At 37.7% G+C, this 22,157-nt stretch overlaps 2 protein-coding genes across 2 annotated transcripts in view; one reads left to right on the top strand and one right to left on the bottom strand.

Moving 5' to 3' along the window:
* The window catches only part of LOC134789715 (uncharacterized), a 72,084-nt gene extending 50,130 nt beyond the window's left edge, over window positions 1–21,954 (bottom strand). Inside the window, exons 1-2 of the mRNA XM_063760341.1 lie at window positions 21,856–21,954; window positions 20,548–20,599 (exon numbers count right to left, since the gene is read on the bottom strand). Coding sequence (XP_063616411.1) covers window positions 20,548–20,599; window positions 21,856–21,922 — 119 coding nt within the window. The 5' untranslated portion in view covers window positions 21,923–21,954. The remainder of the gene's footprint in view (window positions 1–20,547; window positions 20,600–21,855) is intronic.
* LOC134789705 (small ribosomal subunit protein mS31) overlaps window positions 1–22,157 on the top strand; it is a 169,157-nt gene that overhangs the window by 61,878 nt on the left and 85,122 nt on the right. The window lies entirely within an intron of this gene.

Raw genomic sequence — 22,157 nt, forward strand, 5'->3', positions numbered from 1 at the left:
TACACTTCCTCATTTATTTTTGTTCTTAGCTTTAGATGGATTTTAATTAACAAGTTTAAAAAATAAAGACATGGGTGGGATTTAAAGTCAAACTAGCTAACACGATTTTTCATAAAATACATTTTATATATCGAAATATACATTTATAAAACAGTTCCGTTCTCAAAATGGAAGAGATTACAGGGCCAACAAGAAACATATTCTTCAAATATTGTAGACATTGAAAGGATTTTTGGAAATAAATCCCCAAAGTGGAGTGAAAATCGAGTCTAGATTTTTTTATGATTTCTATGCGGACGAAGTCGTAGTCAGACGGAGGCTAGTTAAAGTTATTACTGTTATTAGTTAGGTTCATGTAAAAAAAACCGGCCAAGTGCGAGTCGGACTCGCACACGAAGGGTCCCGTACCATTATCTATATAAACGGTCACCCATCCAAGTACTGACCCCGCCCGACGTTGCTTAACTTCGGTCAAAAATCACGTTTGTTGTATGGGAGCCCCACTTAAATCTTTATTTTATTCTATTTTTAGTATTTGTTGTTATAGCGGCAACAGAAATACATCATGAGTGAAAATTTCAGCTGTCACAGATTACGAGATACAGCCTGGTGACAGACGGACGGACGGACGGACGGACCCCCTTTGGGTACGGAACCCTAAAAATTAGACATGTGTCGTTCACGAGTGAGTGCGCCGCTGACCAGACGTCGACGCTCAAAAGACGCTAGTAAGGGGTCTCTCTACGGGAGTAAGCCTTTAGCGACTAGTCGCCGAGTTAGTATTTAATAGCAGCTCAGTTAACTCGTTTGCTCGTATAATTTTCCATTTTGAAATGACCCTTGAACCCATTGTACAGTCAGCAGCACAAGTTGCTAAGCGGGCGAGGTGTTCAAAATTACCTTGACACGCTCTTATTCTCTTAACAATAAAGTCGCGTCAAGATCATTTTGAACACCTGGCCCGCTTAGCAGCTTCTGCTGCTGACTGTACTAGAAATGAGCAAGTTACCCGAATTAGCGTATCTCCACGCTCCGCTGCATTTGTCTCCAAATCGGCTTATCTGTAGACGTTTGTAAATCGGTGGTGTTAAGCCACAGAGGGCGGGGCGTCTTATTAATACCCTGTCCCCAGCATCTGCTGACCCCAAGGCACCCCTGAGGTGAACACTACGCACTTAAAACAAAAACGACGTAAGTTGTTGTGTGGTGTGTGTAAGATACGACGTTTTGGAAAGCACTAGACTCTTAAAACGAAAAGGGCGTAAGTGCTTTGACGCTGTGTGTGAGATACGACGTGTTGAAGTGGAATGTAGATTGGTGAATATAAGGCTCTTATAACGAAAAGGGCGTAAGTGGTTTGACGTTGTGTGAGATACGACGTTTTGGAGTGTTGTGCAGGTTTTGCTGTGTTTGTCACTGTCCGTTGTTTGGTTTTGGTAATGGACGCCTTTTGTTCACATGTGTGTTTTTGCAACTTGCATGAGTACTAGGTACCTAGTTAAGTCGTTATTTTAATGTGGTGAAAGAGATTGGCGTGTGTGTGATTTAAAAACAGTAGCATTGTAAGCTTATAATATGTGACTTATACCTACTGTAATAAAATAAATAAATGCTATTTTGAAGTTTTAAACTAAATTTTAGAGAAATTAATAAAATTAAGTTGCTGGTTTATTTCAAATGGTGGCTTATAATAAGAGGTTGATACCAAATATAATTGCTTTCAAATCATCTAAGTATAAATAGAGTCCGTCTAAGTTAACTCTATATTGTCTCTATATTATGCCAATTTGGCAGCAAAAAGTGTGGCAAAGCCATCATAAACATCACGTTTTCATAGGAATTTAAGTTTAACGTTTTGCCCACTGCTGAGCATTAGGTCTCTCTTCGAGTACGCCACTTATCCCGGTCCTGAGCCAATATCACCCAGAAGTGTTTATATAAGTACCATAAATCAATATTATTCTGGATACTAATTGATAATCAATAGGGGATATTACTGCAATGTTCTGCCGCCAGAGTGCAGCACTACCGACTCGGGAAATTCATAGACTAACTTATACATACTGTGCCTTAAACTGTTTTTTGACAAGTTTTCACAGACAATAAAATATGACATTGATGCTACAAGGCGGTTTGTTAACAAGGGCCTGCCGGTAAACGCGAAAATCGAAATTTAGTTATCTGCCTCTTTATCGCTCGGATATGCAAGAGTGATAGAGAGATTAGATAACGAAATTTCGGTTTTCTTGTTTCGCGGTAGGCCATGTGATTGACGTGTGTCAATGTGGTTTGTTTACTGTATGTGCCAAAAAGGTGCCACCTACGCAGAGCTTTGCCTAATATTCCCTATTGCAGTGCTTTTGTCTGAAAGCGTATCTGTCTAACGTACCGTCCTACGTCCACGATTGGCACCTTGGCAGATTTAGCACCAATTTGTAATTTACTAATCCAAGCAAACACCCACTTAGAATATTCAATGTCTGATTGCTCTTGTCTTGTGATTTAATACTATCCTTAGATTTACGTAGATCATCTCTCGTAGACTCCGATTGTAGAGGCTATACGCTGTGTGCCTAATCTTGCAACCACTCAGTTGCGTCCGGTCTAATGGCGTGTTATACTTACTACATAACTACACAAGACCTAGGATTTTTTAGGGTTCCGTACCTCAATAGGAAAAAACGGAACCCCTAAAGGCACCCTCGTGCGTCTATCTGTCTGTTTAAAAAAAGATTACCATTCCCCCCCTTTATCTCCGAAACTACTGAGGGGTCTAAAATTTTGAAAAAATATTCACAAAATAGTTTTTACCTATATATGATAGGAAAACCTATTAGAAATATGCAGTCAAGCGTGAGTCGGACTTAATTACTTAGTTTTTTTGATCCGACCCCTGCGGGGTTTTTAATGACATTTCATTTACGTTCCACATAAAAAAGCGTGGGGTGATTCTCAAACGCAAGTTTTCATTTATCATCATGTTGTACCTGGTATGTACTTAAATAAAGATATTATCTCTACCTGTATCTGTCAATCGAAATGCTCTCATACTGTGTCATAAGTTTCTAGTATTTAAGATCAACTTTCATGCTCCATCTTATTAGTTAAATGATCTGTGGGTTGATTACTATCCTAAGACTTAGCATGCTTCTTTCAAAAACGACGTAAACGACGTCTATTTCTTAGTAACATAACCTCTTTTATCGTAGCAGGTTAAGACGTGATTTATCCATGAGCTAACTAAGCCAAAGGTAATTATTATGAAGGATGATTTATTATAGTTAAATGTAGTACCTATATTTGACGTAAGTGATGTGACCTTATAGAGGGCACTAAAGGCGAAAAAGCTTTAAGGTGATACAAAGTTCACAAGAAGTAAACAAAAATTGTACTTAAACCGGTATAGCTGGATAGAAAAAAAAAACCGGGCAAGTGCGAGTCGGACTCGCGCACGAAGGGTTCCGTACCATAATGAAAAAAAAAACGGGAAAAAAAATGCAAAAAAAAAACGGTCACCCATCCAAGTACTGACCACGCCCGACGTTGCTCAAAGTTAAGCAAAAATCACGTTTGTTGTATGGGAGCCCCATTTAAATCTTTATTTTATTCTGTTTTTAGTATTTGTTGTTATAGCGGCAACAGAAATACATCATCTGTGAAAATTTCAACTGTCTAGCTATCACGGTTCGTGAGATACAGCCTGGTGACAGACAGACGGACGGACGGACGGACGGACGGACGGACGGACAGCGAAGTCTTAGTAATAGGGTCCCGTTTTACCTTTTGGGTACGGAACCCTAAAAACAACTAAAAGTAGCAGATCTTTCGTTAGATCCTGGGACCTATCAAGAGAGACAACGGCACGTGGAGGATACGGAAGAACGCCGAAATCGAGGAGTTGGTGGCCGGACCCAATATCATCGGCGAAACGAAATCCCACAGACTTCGCTGGTTCGGTCACCTATTAAGAATGGGAGAGGATCGGGCTGCCAAGAGGGCGTACCTGGGAAGAGCGACTGGTAGCCGCCCGGTAGGTCGGCCCAGATACCGCTGGGGTGACAGTGTGGAAGCGGATCTGCGTCAGCTTCAAGCCGATAATTTGCAGGAAACGGCGCAGAATCGGGAAAAGTGGCATGCTCTCGTTTCGGAGGCCAAGATCCTCTTTGGATCGCTGAGCCATATTAGTTAGTTAGTTAGTTAGTTAAAAGTAGCAGAAACATTTCATGATATTGTCGCTTACGAAAACTGTCTTTTTTTGAGGAAATCTAGGTTTGTTTGGAGGATTGTGAATAATGAGTAAAAATCATGAAAGTTTAAATCAGTGAATCGAGGTTTTGTTTCATAATGTTAAGGACTTAGGATTTTAAAACCAAACCATAGAACATCATTAGACCGAAAAACAATATTTATATAATAAAATGCTAGGAAGTTGATTTTCGGTCTAATTTCCCACACAGCGAAGAGACAATCGGAACCCTATTTTTTTTCTTGATATAATTACACCAACTTAAATTTTTGTTACCTTTTTACTCTTACAGATGATAAATTTAGAAAATTTCCGTTCGAAATAGTGAACAATCCCAAGTGAAATAGAGTTTTCTAAAATTTCTGCCAAATCACGCTACAAATTGTAAACATGTGGTAATCCTTCATCTCATTATACATTTCACAACTGTTAATCCGCACTGCGATCGTTCTTGCTTCATTATCATCCTACGCTTTAGTGTAAACTAAACTTTGTGATAGTTTAACAATAGTCGGCAGAAATGGAAAGAGCTTCAAAAGTGTTGAATTAGTAATAACTCTCACTTATGCGTTTTAATTACTGATGTAGTGATGTACATTCAAAAAGTTACCAAACTTGCAAAATTTTCATGCACATGTATAAATTTCGGACCTTCTCGTATATTTTTTTACAAAGAAATCGAAATTATTTTTGTATAGAAATCGAAGTGTTCCATTTCCAAAATGAAAGTTCCTTTGTTTCCTGTATTTTTTTTATTGAATTTTCCGAGAACTTTTCTAAACTTGGAAACTTTCCGTAACTTGCACATCTGTAGTTTTAATTATGCGCAGTCTAAGATAAGTCATCTATAATTTAATGCAAACCAAGATGTCAGACATAATACATACAGTCATACTTACATACAACGACAAATTGCATTTACAATTTCCTATCTTAAGCTAAATCGGGGGCTAAAAATGTATATTCAATAATTTCTGCAATGATTAACATTTAATGCTTATTTTAACGCATTCTTTCTCATATCCTTGAGGAAAAACAGTGTCCGGACTGCACTGGCCAAAAACATAGGTATTAGGGATGTACCGACTAGTCGGAAAAGCCGACTATCCGGCCACATTTGTAGTCGGCGATTAGTCGGCGACTAGTCGGCAAAAATGGCCGATTAGTCGGCACTTTATTAGTGAAAGAAAAACAGAAATAAAAGAATTGGAGTCAATATTTACGATATGTTTTATGTTTATTTTACTAAAATACCTATTTAGGGTGCATACGAAAACTTTTGTTGATATCACAGACAAGACATCCTCCAGACTGAGCATAGTAGCTCTACACCCTCTGCCAACAAATACGGTAGTTTTACTCCATTTTCGAGTCGAAAGTGTCTTTGTGTGACGTCCGTGTCTTTGAACGAAACAATCACGGCATGGGAACTCGCTGACCTCGTCCCCCGCACCCCCGTATTTTTGGCAGCATCGATCGGTTTCATGAAATAAGTGCTCTAAACTCCGTCTAGAGGATTCCTCCTAGTCTATAGTTCATATAATTGACCGTTTGATCGTTATCGTATGTTGCTGGGCTGGTATTTTCCTCTACAGGTCGATCTCAACTGATTCTCGTGTAATTTCATGTTCAAGTTCGATAGTTATTTTTTTTTTATTTAGTTTTTGTTTTTTTTTTAATGGTGGAGCCATGAGGAACGAGGGATTATTAATGTTATTGCAAAATTTTGAGAGTTAGTCAGGGCACGTTGCTCGTAAAGACGCTGACCACGGGGGATAGGTTCTTAACTGGCGACTACGTATGGGAAATAGAGCCTTGGAAATACCTCCTACAAGCTGTACTGTCGGTCTGCTCAGGATCGCAAAATAAAAGAACTAAAGACAGAAATTTAACGAGGATTCTTGTGATAGGTCTTTGAACTGTAGAGAACACCTTTTAGCCCAGCTAAATTATGATGAATAGCGCAACCAAAGGAGTAAAACTATTGTTTTTCACCTGAACTTATACGAAACGAATGATCTGGCCGACTAGCCGACTAGTCGGCTGACTAATCGGCCATTCGAGCGCCGATTAGTCGGCTAGTCGGCCAAATCAATAGTCGGTACATCACTAATAGGTATACATATTTATCGTAACGCAAAAAGATGCTACACACACTGTATGTTCTTTTATCATAATTTCTTTACAGTTTTTATTAAAATAGAAGAACTTTTCCGTTCTCATTCGTGCCATTCACCAACTATCAGCTTTTCCTCACACTTTCCTAGCACGTTCGATAAGTGTTAACAGTTGTTTAATCCTATCGGTTTTTCTAACGCATGACATCATTAGATTTTGTCGCGGCCTTACATGGTCGTGGCGTATGATCTATCGATCGGTACTTGTGAACAGCTGACAAACATGATAGTGACGTGGTTTCGGGACTTGATGCTAAAAATGGGCACACGAATATTTATCTAATATAAGTAGGAGTCACTTCTTTTTGGGCGAAAATTTTGCCTATAATCGAATTTAAACTATCGTAAGATATTCTAATTTTAAACTAATTAAACCAGAGTGACTAAAAATAAGTGAGTGAAACCGTAAATTAGCTTAAAGTTAATGTTGCCTATGCTAAATGTAGACATATTTGGCGTATGATCTTTCGATTAGTAAATCCTCCCAACTATAGTCCAAAGCTCCCAACTATGGTCCAAAATTAACTGTATTTTTTTCGTTCAGGTGTGTCTTTTACTATATTTTGGAGTTCTAGGACAAGGTATGTTTATAAATGGAAAAAAAAACTCGGATTATTCCGAGTCTTTGGTTTACACCAAAAGGAATATTAGTATTGATATTTATTTTCCTGGACCATAGTTGCAGTATTGGACTATAGTTGGGAGGTTTTATGGTACTTGCGAACAGCTGACGAACGTGATAGTTACGCGGTTTAGGGACATGTGGCTAAAAATGGACACACAAATGATTGCCTTAAGTAGGTGTCACTTGATTTTGGACGAAAATAGACCGGTCAAACATCTGGAGATTGAAAAGCACGGATATACATAAATACTCGTATCGGGTAAAAATGACTGTTATTTATCGGAAAGTTTTACTTTGATTGCTACTTACGCTTTCAGTCCGATTTCGCAAATACTTGTCATATGTAGGTTCCAGGAAAAATTAGGAAACATTCTCGGCCTATTTTTTCGCCCACAAAAACAATCCAATCGAAATTAATGCTTTACGCATGCTTATTAAATATATTTCTAGCTTTTCTATCTCTATTATATTTTCAGTATAATGTTGAATTGAAATGATCGTATAAGTAGGTAGGCTCTTGAGATATTATTTCAACTTTCAAGAGTTTCAACTTGGTACATAATATAAAGAATCCTATTATAGGATAGTTACCTATTCTCTTAGCGAGTTGATATCAAACCCGCCTCTGCCTCGTTATACCTTGTCTAACATTTAATTGTAAATTTAGATTCAATTTTTATTTTCACCGCCATATTACCATGAAACATATTTAGTACCTCCTACGTAACTCCTACTCTTTCATCAATAGGGATATTTGATCAATGAATACGAGCCCCGATGGAAATTAGTTCGTCTAGTTCCACACAACAATTTTGTTTAGGTATTCTAATAAATTTTACACATGAACATAAAATGACCCAGTAATGGGAAACATAATAGTAATGTTTAATCTAGTTTATTTTGATCGTATAATAAAATTGCATGAGATTTTTATTTATTTTTGCTGAAATAAATGTAAGTACTTTTCAAATACGTTGTCCAAAACTCCAAATCATATTGTCCTCTCCTACAGCACTGCTGCATGCATGGGCTCGAAACAAAATTGTCAGTACAGTACGGTACGTATATCTCATATATCCATATCCATGTCTGGTACCTACTAGTTTTTGACACACGATGACACAATGAAAAACGAGCTTTTTTTAATGAAAAGGCGCTTTTACGATTTGCGGTATTACTACCTAAAACTAAGTGAAATTAAATTTTAGGTAATAGCTTTTCTCATTGTCATTTTCAATTGCCACCGGGATACGTAATAATTCAGATTACTGTAGTGGTTTACGAGTTCCGACCTCTCACCTAATATCGGGTCGCACACGACGCATACATTAATTTGGATTTATTGCGTCCTGTTCGCACCATTTGTGTCACGGTGGGACAGGGACAGATAGAAACAATTATACCTACTTTGCCGTATTAAAGTGAAAAGCTAATGTCTTTGGTTATGAGGATTGTCTGATAAATGCGTTAAAGCCCACAAAACCTTAGTCAGAAGCCACGCAAAAAACGCTTCGAGCAGATTCGCAACACGCTCACGTTCACACTGGTGGTATCGTCTATCGTACACATACCACGCTTATGCCTTTATTAAACTGATTACTGGTAGATAGATATTTTTATTACAACGGGTAACTATGCCTAATTGCGTATAACATTCACAACAGCAAGATTGCCCTCTATTCCACCACTTCCAATGCAATGAGACCAACCGGAAAATAATTTTCCAAATCGTTTCTCCCACGCATCTTCGAGATTATAATATCTCTCAGATTTCAGAGACGTTAGACCAAACTCCTTTTGAGGTCGGTTAAAAAGGAACATTGATCGTTAACCATCTTAGATTAAGAACAAACGAATTGTGGCTCATCAATAACTGAACTGCCAAGAGGCCGAACTCAGCACATGATTCGCGGTTATATGTCTTTTCGGTTGTGGATAGTATGTAGTATAGCTATAAGTATAACGTGCGCATAGAATCATTAGCGGCTGAATGTTCCTATTGCTGTCGTGTAGTCGAAAGTTCAGGCGAACTGAGGTCCTACTTCGAAAATCGTAATTCGTTTATCTCATGTGTTACCTACATCTACTTCAGCGCCGCACTACTAGGGAATGTAAAGCGGTTTTTATTCGTATGAAATTTTGGTTAATAACCGGTTATTAACCGGCAGTACCGGCACTACGCAATTGTCTTAGCAATTAGGCAAGACAACTGCACAATAAATAGCTGATTAGACTTTATACTGGTTTTATGTGGTTTGTGACTACGAATGGTTCTCTACTGTCTAAAAAATAACTCAAATTGTTAGAAAAAAATCAGCTATCTGCAAAGACTCAAGTCCCCAACATGTTCTAAAGAACACGAAGGCGACTAAATTACTATTAGAGCAAAAAAAACCATTGCGATACATTTTTGATACCTATAGACTAGACTGAAATGACTTGATAGAGGCAAAAGATGGAGATAGCCGATTTTAAAATTCCGATATTCGCGATTTGAAAGATCAGTATCACTATCCACCCATCGTGCAATTTGTGGTTAACTCGAGGCCGGGAAGTGTAATGTGGTTTATCCTTTCGAGTTCCAGAAGCCATTCATTTGTTTTTCAATTTGGAACCTTATGAAAGTTCAATATAAAATGCTACACAGAGCTTCTGGAGGTTATACCCACTGTAAGGATCTCATAAGAAAACGAACAATGCATCAAATTGCTCAAATGGAACACTAAACCGGACACCAAAAGAGGAGGGTTTTTGTAACTCAACAATTCCAATTTGGATATAATGCGTTAAGGTACTCTCAACCAGTCAACCATAAGGCAAAACATTATTTTCTAAAGTGGGTGAAGTGAGAAAAATATTTCAGACCATTATTTAGGTAGTATGTGGCCACAATTTCCATATCATCATATCTACTCACAAAGTCATAAATGCTGAGCTGATTACAAATATTGAACAAAATATACTCTGGCAAGCCAGCTGTGTCAGTGGAAAAAGGAGGCAAATTTGAAAAATCGCGAAGGATCTTTGTAATTTTGAATTTCGCACCTTTTTCTACTGACAAAGTTGGTTTGACAGAGTACCTATTATAAATAATGAAATACGTATGACCAAAGAAAAATATAAAAACTATTAAGCGTCATAGTTATTTGCGATTTTAACCGGTAAATAGCTGACAGATAACCTGGCGCGGTTACACGTTGGACTATGCTTCGGTACCTCGGCAATCATGTAGAATGGCATCCCTGGTCGTTTGTTAGAGGCGCTCAGAGACGAGTTTTTGTCTCTCCGCCAAATTGCATCCTCACAATACGTGCTTCTAAATTGATTTCGTATTAATTGCTATATAATTCGGCGTGTAGTCGTTGATTATTTACTGAATTTGACTCTGGGAAATAAGACTATAGTCTATAGGATGACAATGCAGAAATGAAATACCGCCCGCGATAATAAAGTTAAGAAGTGTTCAAAACAAGGTAGAGTCAAATGTGGAGCACGGCATAAGTATAAGATGTTGAGGGGTTTAATAATTAATAGAATTAGAATCAAAATCTCCTCTCCACTCGCTTGCAATTTCTTCTCCTCAACTTCAACTTTGTTCATGCTATCTCAGCATGTCTTTTTAAAAATGAGAGGATTTAAGTACTTCGATTGTACGGCGACTTACTATTTACTTGAAACTCTTTGTATTGTGGGTGCATTGTGATAAATTGATAATCCTTACATATTTAAGTACCTACAGTCGTTATAAGACAAATATCTGAACGTCTCTATCGTCAAGGCGCTAACTCTAGCGCGTGCTCAGATATTTTTGAGCACCTCGGCCGCTCCGATATATCTGATGGCGACTGTGCTTTATTCGACTCGTCTAATAAATCGCACCGACTAACGCACGACTAAAACCCACGTGCTCAGATCGAGCGCACATGTTGAGTTTTTCTCCTAGTGACATCCATCGCTTATTACACGCGTCAGGCAGCTGTGGTGAAATATTAGAGGGACTGACCAAATGTTACACGGTTTCTGATGTACTGAGAAGGGTGTGACTGTGATATGATATGTGTAGTGAAGATTAGTTTTGGTTATGGGTACGAGGAAGTAGATATAAATAGAGAAGGTTAAGTGGTAAATGAACGAGTTTGAGTACGAGTATGAGATGAGATGTAAATAATTGTCAATTTACTAATAGTCGTAAAATTATTACCTATTGTACTTTGATATTTTATACACTTAAGAACCTACTTATTTTTAAGGACATTAGAGTTTTATTGTGTACTACTCATAATTGGACGTATTTTTGCAAATGGGAACCATTTTAACATTAAGGTTCGTCAATTTATAATTAAGTGCACGTATTCGCACGTTTAGGCAAATCAATTTGACCGACACAAGTCTGTCCACAACTTTTAAACATCGAGACATTTTGAATAACGCAAGACACATTCAAAACTATTGGTCAAAAAGTTGATTCACCCGCTTGCCAAGGATTTACTCGTATTTAAACCCTTAAAAGTTAAACAACACCCATTGACGCTCTTACACTCCTGGTCATCGTCGGTAGCATAAAATTATCTGGGCATTAGCGGGGAGACCATTAGTCATCGGCAGGGGGGCGGACCCAGCCGCACAAAAACAAGCCCGGGTGCTTCGCTGCTCCAGTGTTCCCATTTATAGTGGGATGCGGTGCGGACCAGTGTAAGGAATTGTCCACAGGTTAAGTAATAGTGTTAAGTTGCAGTTCGAAAACTGTTGAGGTATGCTTTCCTGTTGTTTATTGGGATGACGCGGTGCGGACCGGTGTAAGGAATTGTCCACAGGTTAAGTTGCAGTTCGAAAAATGTTGAGGTATGCTTTCCTGTTGTTTAATGGGATGACGCGGTGCGGACCAGTGTAAGGTATTGTCCACAGGTTAAGTTGCAGTTCGAAAAATGTTGAGGTATGCTTTCATGTTGTTTAGTGGGTAGGGAATGCAAATCGGTTATTTTTTGTATGGAAATAACCGCGGTTTCGGTTAATAACCGATAATTTCCATACAAAAAATAACCGAAAATAACCGATTTGCATTCCCTATTAGTGGGATGACGTGGTGCGGACCAGCGTAAGGAATTGTCCACAGGATAAGAAATAGTGTTAAGTTGCAGAACGAAAAATGTTGAATATGCTTTCCTGTTGTTTAGTGGCATGACGCGGTGCGGACCAGTGTAAGGAATTGTCCACAGGATAATTAATAGTGTTAAGTTGCAGTTCGAAAAATGTTGAGGTATGCTTTCCTGTTGTTTAGTGGGATGACGCGGTGCGGACCGGTGTAAGCAATTGTCCACAGGTTAAGTTGCAGTTCGAAAAATGTTGAGGTATGCTTTCCTGTTGTTTAGTGGGATGACGCGGTGCGGACCAGTGTAAGGAATTGTCCACAGGATAAGTAATAGTGTTAAGTTGCAGTTCGAAAAATGTTGAGGTATGCTTTCCTGTTGTTTAGTGGGATGACGCGGTGCGGACCGGTGTAAGGAATTGTCCACAGGTTAAGTTGCAGTTCGAAAAATGTTGAGCTATGCTTTCCTGTTGTTTAGTGGGATGACGTGGTGCGGACCGGTGTAAGGAATTGTCCACAGGATAAGTAATAGTGTTAAGTTGCAGTTCGAAAAATGTTGAGGTATGCTTTCCTGTTGTTTAGTGGGATGAAGTGGTGCGGACCGGTGTAAGGAATTGTCCACATGATAAGTAATATTGTTAAGTTGCAGTTCGAAAAAGGTTGAGGCAAGTATGCTTTCCTGTTGTTTAGTGGGATGACGCGCTGCGGACCAGTGTAAGGAATGGTCCACAGGATAAGTAATAATAGTAATAGTGTTAAGTTGCAGTTCGAAAAATGTTGAGGTATGCCTTGCTCGCTTTGCTGTTGTCATTTAATGGGATGGGGCGATTGGCGCGTTGTGGACCAGAGTAAGGGTTATATATAAAGGTAAATTAAGTATTGTATTGTACCAAATAGTTTCTCAATACGAGATATTAGATGCGAAATATCAATTGATTTACTATTAGTTACTCTTCTATGAAGAAAATCATACAATGTACGAAAAAATCCATACTTATAACTGAATGTGAAGAGCCGGTTCTGTGTGGGGATTATAACCCAAACCCTCTCGTACAATGTGAAGGTCTGTGCCCAGCAGTGGGACATATCTAGACTGAAGATGACCTTAGTTCTTTAAATTTAAGATCATATTTAAACTGGTTTAAACTATTCTCTCAATAAGCATGGGAATATGAACCCAGGGTTGCCTACACATTAGCGCAGCGTTGACAAAGGCACAACAGGGTGTTGCCAAAACTAAGAAAATAATAGGAAGGGTCAAGTGGCGCATTTGATACAAAAACTTGGGGAAATTATATCGGATATGAGACGCGTGCCCCGTTTTTGTGGGGTTGAGCGCGTTTTAATTCCCAAACTTGCAACCCTAATCTTTTAGGAAAGACGGGACAATATCGTTTAAGTGACAATACGAGTAAGTACATAACCCTATATTCGCACGAGACTACTTGTTTTTCTTAACAGCTACATAGTTCATGGAATTCCCTTATGCCTCACAAATATGATGTATTAGGTCTCATCAAGAATTTGTTAAAAACGCTATCACTATTCGATGACAGTGCAAAAAAAAAACAATTCAGACGAAAACCGTTGAAAGATGCTTAAATTAAAGTCTGTGGTTTGACGTCGCACCCCTCGCACCCCGTCAATGTCGCCTTTTACAAATATAATTCAGGGTCAAAAGAAAACTGTCAAAGATGTATTAAGTAAATAAAGCACACCCTTCGGAGTTCAGTTTTGTACATATTATCAGTGAAAAGTCTACACTTTTGAGAAATCGACTCTGACTTTTTACAGTAGGTTCGTACCTAATACCCAAAGCTTGATATCGCATTTTCATTAGATCTATCTATCTAATACCTTTAAACGAGCAATTCTTGTATATTTATTTATTTATATATACATATATATTTCGGGTATCTCGGAAACGGCTCTAACGATTTCGATGAAATTTGGTATATGGGGGTTTTCGGGGCCGAACAATCGATCTAGGTAGGTCTTATCTCTGGGAAAACGCGCATTTTTGAGTTTTTATATGTTTTCAAAGCAAAGCTCGGTCTCCCAGATATTTGCAATTAAAGAGCAAAGATGGGCACATTAATTTTTAGCTTTAATTTTTACCATACCCAAAAGCGAAGTTGGAGAGCCGCATTTCCGTATGTACTCATGCACTTGAGCTTTATTAGTCCAAATATTCGTTGCATCTTGTTCTTTAAAGTGACGCAATGGTATTAAGGCCAAGTGTGTAGCAGGGTTTGAGCTAAGACGAGTACTGGCATAGTCATAAAAAGGCATCAGCCTATAACAGTTAGGGCGTGCCCACTTGCCTAGACACTATCAAAAATAGAATGCGACGCAAGAATGCAATCCGTCAGGCGGCGACCTCCGCCGGTCACACTCCATTGCGCCCGCTGAATGGTCTCTCCGACTCCCGATTCGTTTACTGAGTTTGATAATGAACACGGGGCAAGATAAGAAACACTGTGGGTAATCGTTTTCAAAGGATTTGAACGAAGAATACCTAGACATGGAGAGGTTGTGAATGATTTGATTAGACACACATGTAGATGTGTGTGTAATCATTCACCGAAACTGTCTGCAGAGCAGTCAATGCAAAAAAGGTAGCGAATGAACGGTCGAGTGAATAAGATTTAAATGCATGATATACATATTTAAGTTATAGTTGGAGTAACATTAGAATTTATTTTTAAAGAGTTATGAATTGATCCTTATAAGTTATATACCTACTATGTAGTACCTATATGTGACGTCCCACGGGTAAAGGTACCTTAAGGCGGTTGCCGCTTACGCTATTATTAACGCCGCTCCAATATTATTGCGGCGCTATGCGACGTAAGCGCCAGCCGCCATAAGGTACCTTTTGCCGTGGAACGTCACATATAGGTATATTAAGCTAAGAGCTACCGCAGGGGTCACCAAATGGCGGACCGCGGTCCGGATGCGGACCGCCGCACACTGGAACCCGCCCATACATTGCTGTGTTTAAAACTCAACTTAGCAATTATGGGTATTTTGTACTGAAATTGAAATATATGTATGACCAGGGAAGTATTGTACCTCATTGCAGCAAAATACCTTCATTATCAGTTGTCATTACGTAGTTGCATTATGTCAAAGGTCTAAGATTTCATATGTCACGTTCAGTGGTAATTAGCATCGATTATTAAATAGACTTGTTTCAAGTTATAGCAGGAATAATAACTCAAAATCCGCAATGTCTCATCTTGAGCAAGGTATGTTGATTACGTTTTACGTATTTTATATTCTAAAAACACTTTTGTGTTTGTGATATTTGGACAATAATAACTTATATTGTAATTTAATAAAAATGGTCTTAATTCCTATAATGGAAAACATCTTTTGATACTTTTTAGGCACGATAGCTAAAAAAGTGGTCGTTATTATTATTCTTTATTCGAAAGCAAAAGATGTTGTCCATTTTTCGAAAACGGACGAAATTTTTTGCTCTGGCTATTTGATCAGGCGTTTTTACTGTAGCGAAAATGTAACTTTTTCGCACTAAAACAATGATTTAGTGCGTAATATTTTACCCTAAGGTTACTTCTATTCATTTCGACGGTTTCAGATGAGAAAAGCGATTCAATTTTACTTCAACGACGAGAATTGTGCAACACGATATTTAAAAGTAAATACAAAACAATGAAAAACAAATTTGAAGACCTTTATAAATTTTTAATGCTTAAAACCAACTGTCCTGATCATCTAAAACACAAAATCATCATAGAGGCACGTAATTTTAAGACTCAATTCAATATAAAGTGGGCCAAGTCTAACAGCTATAAAAAAACATTCTTAGAAAAAGAGAAGACATGGCTCAGCGGTGAATGCCGATTTAAACTGCATTTTTCAAAACCAGAACAACAAAAAGGAGGGAGACCTCAAAAAGATTTTGTGGAATCCAGTGATGGCTCAAAACGCAGAAAAACAGCAGTTTTACGCAGCAGTTATTCCGCTGACATGTTAACATATGCTGCACAAATGAAATTAAGGGCGGAGCGGAAGTTATTAGAAGCCAAACATGTACAGCAGGTAATAACACCAAAGGAAATTTCGGAAAATGATAATAAAAACAAACACCTAGTGACACCTGTACAAGCTTTGTCTTTGATGATGGAAGCTCAACTATCAAAGAAACAATACAATATAATAAAAAATTATGCCCCTGATGTGTTCCCATCCTATAAAATGGTGAAGAAGGAAAAAAACCAATGCTACCCAGAAAATGTGACATGTACAGACATTGAAGCAGAAGTGCCATTGCAGTCCTTATTGGATCATACAACTTCTCGTCTGTTACAAGTTCAAGAGGATGTTATCACATCATTCAATCCAGAATGCCAATTTACCATGCACTACAAATGGGGCTTTGATGGCTCTTCAAGTCGCACGCAATACATGCAGAAATTTGTTACTGAAGAATGTGACGATAAATACATGTTTCTCGCTTCTTTGGTTCCTGTACGATTAACAATGGATGAAGAAGACAAAAACATAGTTATTTGGAACAATCCGCGACCCTCTTCCCCTCGCTTCTGCAGACCTATAAAACTACAGTATAAAAAAGAGACAACGGATCATTCAAAAACAGTTAGAGATCAGATAGAACGTCAAAAAAGTAGTTTAATAAAAACAAATGTGCAACTAAAAGATAAAATATATTCAATTCAACACAAACTTTATTTCACAATGGTAGATGGAAAGGTCTGTAACGCATTGTCAGATACTAAATCTACTTTGAAATGTTTTTTATGCGAAGCTACTTCCGGTGAATTTAATGACTTGAAAAAAGTACTACAGAAACCTCTGAGAAAAGAATATTTAGCATTTGGTATATCTGTTTTACATGCTTGGATCCGACTTTTCGAAGCTTTGTTACACATGGCATATAAATTAGAGATACGATCTTGGAGTGTAAACAAAATGCACAAACCAAAAGTTGATCAAAATAAAAAAAGGATCCAGACAGAGTTTAAGGAAAAACTTTCCTTAATAATAGATCAACCAAAACCAGGTTTTGGCAATACTAATAATGGTAATGTGGCTCGAAAATTTTTCCAAAACTATCTAATATCAGCCAAAATAACTAAAATAGATGAAGAACTCATACGTCGCTTTTACATAATTTTACAAACGATTTCCAGTGGCTACAAAATCGATACGTGTAAATTCAAGACATACTGTCTAGAGACAGCAAAGTTATATGTAGACCTGTACCCGTGGTGTCGTATGACACCTACTGTTCATAAAATCCTTATTCATGGAGACGCAATAATATCTGAGCACCTGATTCCAATAGGCAATTTAAGTGAAGAGGCCCAGGAAGCGAGGAATAAGGATTTTAAAAACTATCGAGAGAGATTTAGTCGTAAAACTTCCAGAATCGACAACATGACGGATGTTTTTAATAGGCTCTTGGTTTCCTCTGATCCCCTCATCACCAGCATACGACCTCTGCCAATTATGAATACAAAAATATTTCACCCGGAAGCTGTCGATATGTTTATCGATGAATATGTACCTTTATCATAGGAATATTTTTTTTATACAAATATAATGTAAATAATAATTATTATAAGCACTACTTGACATTACGAATGCAGAATGGTACTTTTTTTGCTTGATTTTACTTTTTGTAGTTTTGAGCACAGCAATGTATGGGCGGGTTCCAGTGTGCGCCGACCTATATAATTTTAATACATATTTAATAAACTCAAGTAGAAACGGACCGCGATGGTCACATTATTTTAAAAAATCGGACCCCTGAAGAAACTAATTGGTGACCCCTGAGCTACCGTTTAAGTGATAGACAGCTTCATTTACCTATCTGGGTCAATTCCTGTCATTTTGTTTACGTCACGACTACACAGAGTAATCAATGCAAGGTAGTAAATGAACGGACGAGCGAATGCGATTTAAGTGCTTTCACATTTTGATAATATTTGGCTGTCGAACTTTTTGAGCTATCACCCGGGATAAAGATTAAAGGAATCGTAATTCCTATTTTAGCTAAAATTATTAATTAACAGTTAGGGTTAATTAATAAGTAAATAAATATTATGGGACATATTTACACAAATTGACTAAGCCCCACGGTAAGTTCAAGAAGGCTTGTGTTGTGGGTGTAATTGTAATATAAATACATACAAAAACAACCACCACTCAGGTACAAATATTTGTGTCATCACACAAATAAATGCCCTTACCGGAATTCGATCCCGGGACCATCGGCTTCATAGGCAGGGTCACTACTCACTAGGCCAGACCGGTCGTCAAACCTACGTCGTCAAAGTTAATAACGTTTATATATTATTATGAACCTTAATTGACCATCTCTTGAATTTTTTTTACCTCAACTACGATACGATTACCGAAAGATAACTAGACATAATAACTTATTATAGTCCAGTTTCCTATAGGTATATCTTTACCGCCATCTTCAAGCCTCTAAGATTACCATATGCAAGAGCCGACTTCCTACCATACACTTAAATATGCTTCCTACATAAAATTAACATGCGAATGCCAACGGCAATTACCGCCATTTTAATTGCAAATCTACGCAGTGTCAAAGATTCCGGATATTTGCATACGGGATTGATATTTCATGACATGTGACTAAGACAGACCCTTGAAGCGCACTTAGGGCAATGTCTTATTTCTAATGATGGCGTGGTTTTATGACACAAGCAGTCTTATTCTTTCTCCTTGCCTTTTCCCATTTCATTTGGAGTCGGCCCTCCGAATATTTTTCCGCCATTCGGCTCTTTCACACGGGTCAGCTGGAAGTTTCTCCACCAGGTTGCTTCTGGGCATCCTTTGGGTTGTTTGCCTATGTCAATTATTAGTGCGATTTTAACTGGGCGGTCGTTGTCCCGGCGCATGACACAAGCAAGCAGTCAAGCACCTAAAATTTCAAAAGGAGGTAGTAGTGGGCCTGTTGCAAATTTATAGATACGTGAGTGATCCTACTCAGCAGGGCTAAGGGGTTCAAGGTCCTCCAAAGCACCTGAATTCCTCCATGGAAAATTTTAGGATTAACCCCCTACCTACTCCGGCTACACCAATTGTTATTGGGTTGCCATCATACCAAAATCCTGGATCCACCACTGAGTAACGTGCTTTCGAGAGAGATACATATTTGCTACTTTCGCGGGTGCGTCACTTTTGACATGACAAATGGCGATCGAAAGGGCAGTGCTAAAAGGATTAGGGTTCCCTGGCATAAAATTTGGTTCTCGTTTAGCCAATTGTACATAAACGGCAGACTTATTTACCGCTTACAAAGGGTGATGCATATTACGTTTAACCTTCTCACGATTAAATTACTGAACCGTTCAATTATTCATCAAGTTCATTCGTCATGTGGACAGCTTAAAACTTTAAAAGCTGGGGTGGTCAACCCTCTGGAGGAAGGAGGTATACACAGATTGAATCCCACGCAGAGGGCTTAGCGTGAAAATTTACGTTATCTACCTCTCACACTCTTGCATGTTCGAACCATAGAGAAGCAGATAACGAAATTTCGATTTTCGGTGTAAGCTCTTTAATGAAAACCGGTGGTAATCATTGTATAAATTGGTCTCATATGATACCAATGTTCCTAAAGATATTCCCAAGTCATGTTAAGCCACAATTTGTTTGATAACGGATTTTGCCAGTCATTATCTCGAAGTAAACAAACGTGGGATAATCAAATCAGACAACTAATGCATCAATGATAAACATACTATGAAATAAAATACCTAAGTTAAGTCACAGTCTAGACAGTCGTTCGACGAGGGGTGACGGGGGGTCGCGCGCACCCAAGCTGCATACATCGCTGTCATCGCATTGTTAGTAGCTCGGTACACGTGAAAGACCGTCGGACCACTGTTACTTTTTACACTGTGGTTAAGTCATGATAGGCTCGTAATAAGTCATCATTGCATGTTTGACGAGGCTCACACAGCTGGCTTCCATGAGTTCCATGCCATCAGATGATCAGACGAGTGTGAGACAGTAATAAGTCATCCTGAGGATGGTGGGTCACTATGTAGTGAAGCCATTTTCTTTTTATTACGTATTTACCAAATAAAAAATTCAAACATGTGTCAAAATTATTTTCCTTGCCTTGTTTTTTGTCCCCAAATAATGTGACGGAGTGGAGTTTCTTGTATGGAAATTCAGTTTTTAATTTTTCTCAAGAGAATTATAATCTACAGCTAGAAAGACATACAATAGCACTCAACTTTTTTTATCTATTTGATAAAAGACCAAAATAGAAGCGTGACAGAGTGGTCAGAAACAAGACAACGAAAAGAATTTTGATCCACACAATAAAGATAGAAAGGTAGATGTGCCATAAATAATTTAAAATATTATAATCTAGACTTACCTTACAAATAACTGTTCTTGATTGTTCACCCTCCATGATACAACCGTAGCTCCTGCAATAAAATGTATTAAAATATATTATATGGATACACACACATAAGGATATGATAAAATTATAATTCTATTTGAGCCATTCTGCCTATGGAACCCTAAAAATAGTCTGCTACAATATCCTGTAACTGTATTTTCATGAAGACAGGGAAAACTTGGCGTTATGGTAGATTATTATTTTTTGAAATAAAGCATTAAAAAAAAACAATTTGAATATAGTAGGTTAACGGTTTTTAATTTTAATAAGTAATCAAAAGTAGTTGGAAAAATAAGACTGATTACATAATTCACCTCTGCTTAGCAAGAAGCGGCATTAATATTTTTATTATGCAATTAGTCCATATAAGAATTTTGTGTAGACCAGAAACTTACAGTTACAAGCCTGTTACAAAGGTTTTATTTAATATTAGGTGAGTATATTTTCATATCTACATAAGTCATAAGAAATTAAGATTCAGTAGGGGTCAGAGGTTGCTGCAATGATAAGACTTAAATAGGTCTAAATTTAATCATGTTACTATTAAAAATAGAGGTAACTTATATTTAACCATCCTCATTATGGTCTTAAAGCTACAGTATTTATACAAATTGTTATACAAAACGTAAACCGTAGGTATCTACTGAAATTTATATCATTTCCTGTTTAGTTTTTTATTCACTGCATGTTGATGCATTGGAATAACTTCAAAGAGGCCAGCACAGGGCAGTCACTCTCAGTTCGGCATAGTAACACTAATAATCATGTGGCTATAATCAACTATTATAATTTACAATACCATTACATCATTAAGCTCTCATACAAAATTACTTCTCAATTAGTTTCTCATACAAATACTGACTACGAATATTACTTATGAATATTTTTTGTGAGTACATCAAATACCAAACTACAATTTAAAGGTAAGTACCTAACTAGAGTTTTACTTCCTACAATCCAATAGCCAAGGTCAGCCCGCCGCAGACGACTTATTCTATTCACTATGAAAAAAACTCGTTACCAACAAGCTGAAGCGGACCACGCTCCTTACGCACTCGACAATTAAAAAAAACTTCATCGAATCACGAAATTAAGAGAGACAAATTACAAACACAATTTTAAAACTTCCGCGCGTCACTACCAAAATAAATAATAATAAAAGCAAAGGTTATGCGGCTCTTCTAAATATGAATAAAACATGAGAAAATAATAGAGTTAACGTAAAAATCTAACAAACCGCAATAATCGCTAATAATGCACATAACAGAAAAGATCACTTACCGAAAAGATTTACGGTACAAGTTGTATTATTTCCACGGTCGAGAACGACAACACTCGTCGCTGCCATTTTCCGATTGACAGAAGCCAAAGCCGAGTTGCTTGCTAGGGTAGCGACTTGTCGAACATGCAAGTATCGATAGAATGTGAACGTTGCTTAATTTTATCGACTTTTGATTTATTTATTAAATATATATTTAAAAGTAATTAAAATATCTATAACAATAATTAATATATGATTCAGTTTTGTAAGATCGAATTAAAATTAGTGCATTAAATTTAAACGTGAACGCATCGACAACGGA

This window comes from Cydia splendana, chromosome 4 (assembly GCF_910591565.1).
Source record: "Cydia splendana chromosome 4, ilCydSple1.2, whole genome shotgun sequence".
Classification (NCBI taxonomy): Eukaryota; Metazoa; Arthropoda; class Insecta; order Lepidoptera; family Tortricidae; genus Cydia; species Cydia splendana.